The following is a 7,069-nucleotide window of genomic DNA, read 5'->3' on the forward strand; positions in this document are numbered from 1 at the left end:
CTGATAAGATCCTTGTAATCTATTGGTCTACATTCAATTTCCCTCTTTAGGGTGGAGAGGGACTAGGTCAGTACACAGAATCTGTGGTTTTGCTAAATAGGGCTACATGAATAAACACTTGTAATGAGATACCTTCACTAGTTTAAAGCAATTTTTAAAATGTACAGAAGGCCATTTTTTTGGAGGATGTGAAGCATTATGACTATTTATTGTTCTCCTTTCCAGTTCATAAAATAAAGAGATTTATTTTATGGTATAGGTGTCAAACAGCCTCCTGTGACCCACAACTTACCCTTGTGCAGCTGAACTAGATTAAAATGTAATTGGGAAATACTTTTGAAAAATCAAAATACAATAAAACATAGACAATGTTAATATGTGAATTATCTAAGTCAATATATGCTTGCAGAGATCCTTGTGTGTGGTTGAATGGTTCCCTTTTCAATTTATATTGGATATCACCGGTCTATACTATGCAAGTAAACTGCAAAGGGTTTGAAACCTTTTGAGTGGTGAGGGATCTATTGTTTATCACTTTGTTCATTTTCCTCCCTCTTGATCCGTTTAAATGTATCACATAAGTTTATCTTGCAGTTAAACTGGATTAATTTTGTATCGAGAAATGTCTAGTATAGCTTGAGATAATTGAAACCACCAACAGAATGTTGAATTTTTTTTGAGAATTATTGATTTAATTATAATTGAAGTGACTATATAATACTGAACTGGAAAAAAAACTTCTCCACACACTCATTTTCTCTTTCTACTAAAAAAAATTATATATATTCTCAAAAAAATAGTATGCAATATATAATGATTATAACCCAGAGAAAATAGGTATTTCTAAACATGGCATCATGGTTAAGCATTTTTTAAAAATAAAAACATAGTCCTTTTAATATATGATTTCTTCCCAAACCAGTTGTTGTGAAATCTCATATTCAAGTCTTAATATGCAACTTTGGGGATTAAAAAAAAATTAGTACTAGCAACAAAAATAGTGACAATTCCCAAGTGTATGTATAGCACTTTTAAAGTTGTAAAGTATTTTATTCTCAACAACCCTGTAGTTGTACCAATCCCAGTTTCATAGACAAGAGAATTGAGCTTGAGAGAAGTCAAATAATTTGTTCATAGACCTCAAACTTATCTGAAACTAGAGTTTTTCAGAGTCTTACATGTGAATTTTTCAGGAGGAATTTTTTTTTGCATATGTTTTGGGATATTATATACCAGGTGTCTCTGAGGGAAAAGAATAAAGTTTCAAATTACTTGAAGTAGTGGAGGTAAAATTCAGCCAATTGAAATAATTAGTAATTGATGAGAAAGAGGCCAGAGATATAAACAAGCAAGAATAGTATACAGAAATATCATACTTAACACATGAGCCAATTTTGTAACTCTCAGTACATATGCAGATATTTGTTCCAAAACCATTAATAGTTGAATATAATTTCCATCTAATTGGACAGATATTACGTTTCTAGACTTCAAGGTTTTGCTCTTGATCCATATAATTTGGATTTATTGCAATTTTTTTCAATCTATTTCTGCTTCCTCAGAAAATAAATTCATCATCGAAGAATCATTCCTTAAGACTCTGCCACTCACAATGAGCTTTATTGCTTTCTGAAACCAAGGGAAAAAGAAGGCATAGATCAAGGGATTCATACCTGAGTTATAATAAACACACCAAACTAGGATCCCATAGACATAAGGGGCAGTAATGAAATTCATATAGGCATCAATTACTGCATCGATAATGTATGGCAACAGGAAACAAGAAAGGCAGCCATGGCAATCCCAAGTGTTTTAGCAGCCTTTCTCTCTCGTTTGGCCACTCTGTCCTTGTAGTTCTCTGCGGAGTTCTGGGTTTGGCTGCTGGTGCTTTCTATTTTTCTAGCCTAGTGTTTAGCCACCAGAAAAATCTTGCCATATATAGTGACCATGGCAACTGTGGGTACAAAGAATAAAAGAAAACAAAGTAAAACCCAATTCTGATTCAGTGGAGCCTGACAACCTCCTACACAAGTAAGTAAAATTACCAAGTCCTCTACGCCATCATCATTGGCGCCCGTGTGAAAAATAGAAAAGCCATAAGTCACTAAAAAGAACCAGGAGAGGGCAATGCATATCCCTGAAATGGAAACTGTGAACTTATTTGGATAGACCAGAGGGTTAGTGACAGCAATGTATCTATCAATGGAGATGAAGCACAAGCGAAAGAGGGATGCAAAACAAAAGGATGTATCAAAACATGTGTGAAATTTACAGTAACTCTCCCCAAAGTACCAGCAGCTTTCCACAGACCTCACCGTACTGAAGGGCATCACAGTCACCCCGACTGAAAAATCAGCACAGGCCAAGGAGGCGATGAGGAAGTTTATAGGCATGTGCAGCTGCTTGAAGTGAAGGATGGCGATGATGACCAGCAAATTGCCAAATACTGCCAGCATGGCCCCAAAGCCAAGCACCACATACGGGATGGCTCGAGGTCCTGGGGAGTAAGGAGTTTTGACACAAGACCCATTCACATTCTCATAGCAGAGCTGCACAACTGTTGCTTGAGACAAATTGGAGGTCATTACTTTCCCGTAAGAATCCTTCTTGATTCTGGCAATTCTGGAAAGGGAAGAAAAAAGTCTCTTAAGTGTGGAAGTTAACATGATTTTGTTTTGTCAATTATTACATTTTCGCATCAATTATTTGACACTTGAAAATTATTCCCAAGTCCTTTCATATATTTAGAAGTTAAAATTGCACTAGCAATCTATCATGAGATAAGTAAACTAATTAAATGACTATACATTTACAAGTACTAGAAAATGTCATCTACTATCCATGGGAAATAGTCCTTTTTTATTATTTACCTTATGAATACTTCCTCGTTCAGAACAGCTATGACGAGATACATATAAGTAGGCAGCCCAATAGCAGAGTTTTATTTAAAAGGTGATTTCCCCTGAGTTGCCCCACCAGATCAATGATCCCATGCTCTAAAGAAAAAAGAAAACTTCCCCTAACCACTACTGTGAAATCCCTATAGTATAAAGTGTGAAGACTAACTTTATTCTTAATAGTCATTTTTAATAGGTTTTATTTTTTCTTGGAAGTAAAAGCTAGTTGTTATTTTTCTGTCATTGCTTGGTCAGCCCCATTCGGTGACATGATTTACAGGAAGGTATGTCAAACAACAAAATTAAAATGAGCACAGAATAATAGAATTATTTCAAAGGACCTCAGTGGCCATCCTGAAAAAGAAATCTAACTACAATATATCTACCAAGTAGCCTTTCCTGAAAGACCTACTTTTGGGGAAAACTACTGTCTCCCAAAGCAACCCATTCTACTTTGGCATAGTTCTAATCAGAATGACATTTTTCCTTACATGAACCCCACGTTTGCTTCTATGTGACATCGACTCATTGCTCCCAACCCAGTCTGGAGCCAGCCAGAACAAAACTGACTCATTTTTTGAATGATAGCCTTTCAAATCCTGTAAGACAGCTATCGTGTCTCTCTCTGAGCCTTCTTTTCTCTAAGCTAAATATCAGCTCCTTTAATAGGTCCTTCTTTAACCAATATATACCATAAATATGGGACTCTTTACTATCCTGTCTTCCACTGGATGCCCATCTTTTGTCTCAATTCTTACCTAACTCTTAGATGTTGAATGCGTGTGACCTCAGATATGGGGAAAGACCTTAATTTAGAAAGACCAAGGTCACCCACTGCATCCTGAGTCATCAATGGTTTTCTTGATCTTTGTCTTGCCACTGGACTCCAATGACTTTGGAAAAGGGTAAAACTGTCAACTTTGTCCAGCCCTGCCTCATTCAAATCCAATTCACTTGCAAATCAATATATCACACTTGTGATGTCATTGGTCCTCTTCAAAAGCAGCAGCAACAGGGGTTGCTAGGTGGCGCAGTGGATAGAGCACCAGCCTTGGAGTCAGGAAGACCTGAGTTCAAATTCGGCCTCGGAAACACTAGCTATGTGACTCTGGGCAAGTCACCTAACCCCAATTGCCTCATGTTAAAAAAAACAACAACAGCAACAACAAAAAGAACAGCAACAACAATAATCAGTTTATCATTCTAATATCACAATAAACCACAGAATTTTGTGTTTACCTTCTACTCCTTCAATGTATTACTTTCGCTTGAGAAGACTAACACAATAAGGAAAAGCCTTGAACTTAACCACTGAAAATGAGTCTCAACTGGGATAAACTGGAGCAATATTCTTATTTCAGCACTACTTCTGATGATCCTAGAATGAACCTAATTCAGTACCTTTTCTCTTCTTACTTATACCATGAAAAGGTTCCTAACTGGTGTTCCTACCTCCAATATCTGTTTTCTGTGATTCATCCTTTACACTCCTGTCCAAGTAGGTGCATTGCTGGGCTTATGTTATGGCCAAGCACATATTGCATAAGTGTCCAAGAAATAAATGTTACTCAGTCGCTATATAAAAATAGTTACTTGGGGAAGAATACTTTTACTATTAAGGCCTGGTCACTACCCCACATCCCATTTAAAGTGAAGCTATATCCTTAGCATCCTAAAAGCTAACATGCCTTGTTAATATACCTTAGATTCTTATACTTGTAAAGGGCTTTGTATTCCTGCTTTTGCTAAGCAGATAGGAGATATGACTTTCCAAAGACTACAGAGTACAGAGGTCCAACTTCATTTTATAGATAAGATCCAGAAGTGAAGTAACTTGACAAAGGTTACACTACTGGTTAATGTGAAATCATAACATTGCCTCACCCCAAGTTCATTGACTTTTATACTATGTTACACTGCCTTCTATGCGTGCATTCTAGTACTACTGGATGACTTTGGATTGGGTCTTGATCAGTTTAGTATGAGCCTTAATCATAATGCTACATTTCTTCTTTCTCCACTTAGCCATGGCTTTGTATGGCTTTATAGATTACTAGTGGGGTCTGGAAAGTTCTATTGGGAACTTGGGTTCCTATTTTCTTTAAGCTAATCCTTTCATTTTTCCTGTATAACATATCCAACTTTTAATGCATATGACTATTTTAATTGTTTTTTTCTGAACTTAATACACACAAACACACATAAACATTTCTGTATTCAAAAGAAAACATAAATGAGCATTGCATATGAAACTGTGAATCTCTATTCTATACACGTTGGTTTGTAAAAAAATATATGACAAGTGCAGGACATTCTAAAAATTGTTCTGCTTGTTAGTATCTTCTTCTGACCTATTTGCTTTTACATATATTTCAATGATCCTTTTTTCTTTCCTTCATATTAGAGTCAAATTCATTTTCTTATGCATAAATCTGGTCATGCATAAATAAACAAAACATTAATTTTTATCTGGCCAGTAAATAAAAGGTACATAGATTAGGTGTTAATATTTTTGGATAAAACTTACTTGAATTTAAGTTCCCACACAGTTTAGCACTCCGTTATCTTTTATGATAGGACCACTATTTTTGACCTGGAAACTCTGAATTTTGGCTATAATTTTCCTTGTAGTTTTCATTATATGGTTTCTTTTAGAAGATGGTCAGTGGATTCTTTCTATTTCTACCTTTCCTTGTGGTTCTAAGAGATCCAGGGTACTTTTCATTTATGACCTTGAAATATGATATCTAAGCTCTTATTTTTGGTCGTGGCTTTCAGGTAATGAAATGATTCTTAAATTATATCTTTTTATCTGTTTTCCTGACTAGTTGTTTTTGCTATGTTTTCTCACATTTTTTTCAGTCTTTTGATTTTATTTTAGCATTTCTTGTGTCATAGAGTATTATTAGAAATACTATTATTTAGTTTTTCAGTGTCATAGCTTTTATTTGGTCTTCTATAATTTTCAGGGAGTTTTTTTCCCCCCTTGGGTAAGGTATTATACCTCTTATTCTGAATTGTAAATTCTCTTTCCAAATCTTTTTCTGTAGCTCTTATTTCTTTTTTTTCCACGTTTTCTCCTACCATCTCATTTGGTTTTAAAAATATTTTTTGATCCTTAAAACACAACTTGCATCATCACTTCCATGAATTCTAGTTGGACTTGTGTCCAGGCTGTGTTTTAATTCGGAGTTTTGCTTGTCAGTGTTTTGGAGTCATTTTCTACTGGGTTTGAGTCTTGATTTTGCCTGTCACCTAAGCTCTTTAAGCAGGAAATCTATGTTGTTTGTTTGCTTGCTTGATTACTTTTCTTACTTTCTGAGTTTATACTTTTTTGTTAATCTTTTTACATGTCTGAGGAGAAATATGGGCTCAGCTTCTGTCCTCTTGAGACCTTTGTCTCCTTTCTTGGAGATATTGAGTATTGTGGATTCTTTAATAATTAGAGCTCTCCAGAAATGGAGTTGCCTTAGGATCTAAGTGACTGCACAGTAGAACTGGAAGCTTTCAGTGCTCCCTAAGTGATATGATTCAGGACAAAGTCTGATCACTGCCCTCCTTGACTGAGCTCTTCAAGTTTGTGACCTGGCTCTAGGTCTGAGTAACTCTCCTATTGGTGCCCCTATGGTTAGAAGTTCAAGGATACTGCTTCTAAACTCAAACAGCTAGAAAGATCTCTCAGCTAGCTAGACCTGCAGATTTAGAGTTACAGAATTACAGACACCTCTGCTCAAGGGTTCTTGTCTTTTCTATTCTACTGCTGCCTTCAGTCTGGAACTAGAAGCAGGAACCAAGATTTTGCTCCACTCTTGAGGTCAGAACCACACAGTTACTGTTTGTTTCTGAATTCCACCCCCCCCCATTCTCCTCACCACTCATACCTCAGTACATACCCTGAGGCTTGTGACTATTCCTCACCTTGGCCTACCATCCCTCTCCCTTCCCCTCAGAATGTTACCCCTAGGCATAGGTTCCTTCATCAGTCTGCTCTGCATCTGTGACCAGGACTGGGCAGTGAATGACAGAACTCCAAGATAAAACCTGTTTCTGCCTCCTGTTTGAAGTTGGTTGAAGTTCTCCTGTTTGAATCTGGGTACTCTTATTGCTCTGTTGTATAACCTCAGTTTTCTTTTGCTCTAGTACGCTGGAATGCTAGCAACAGTAAGGCCTTG

General features: G+C 36.4%; 1 protein-coding gene across 1 annotated transcript; it reads right to left on the reverse strand.

Moving 5' to 3' along the window:
- Positions 1-1,539: 1,539 nt before the first annotated feature.
- LOC110208969 (trace amine-associated receptor 9) lies at positions 1,540-2,797 on the reverse strand. Its single transcript, XM_020987179.2, is given in 2 exon segments — positions 1,540-1,775; positions 1,778-2,797. Coding segments are annotated over 2 exon segments (1,125 nt in total). The 5' UTR covers positions 2,667-2,797.
- Positions 2,798-7,069: the final 4,272 nt, after the last annotated feature.

Source organism: Phascolarctos cinereus, unplaced genomic scaffold (assembly GCF_003287225.1).
Source record: "Phascolarctos cinereus isolate Bilbo 61053 unplaced genomic scaffold, phaCin_HiC Scaffold_5;HRSCAF=322, whole genome shotgun sequence".
Taxonomy (NCBI): Eukaryota; Metazoa; Chordata; class Mammalia; order Diprotodontia; family Phascolarctidae; genus Phascolarctos; species Phascolarctos cinereus.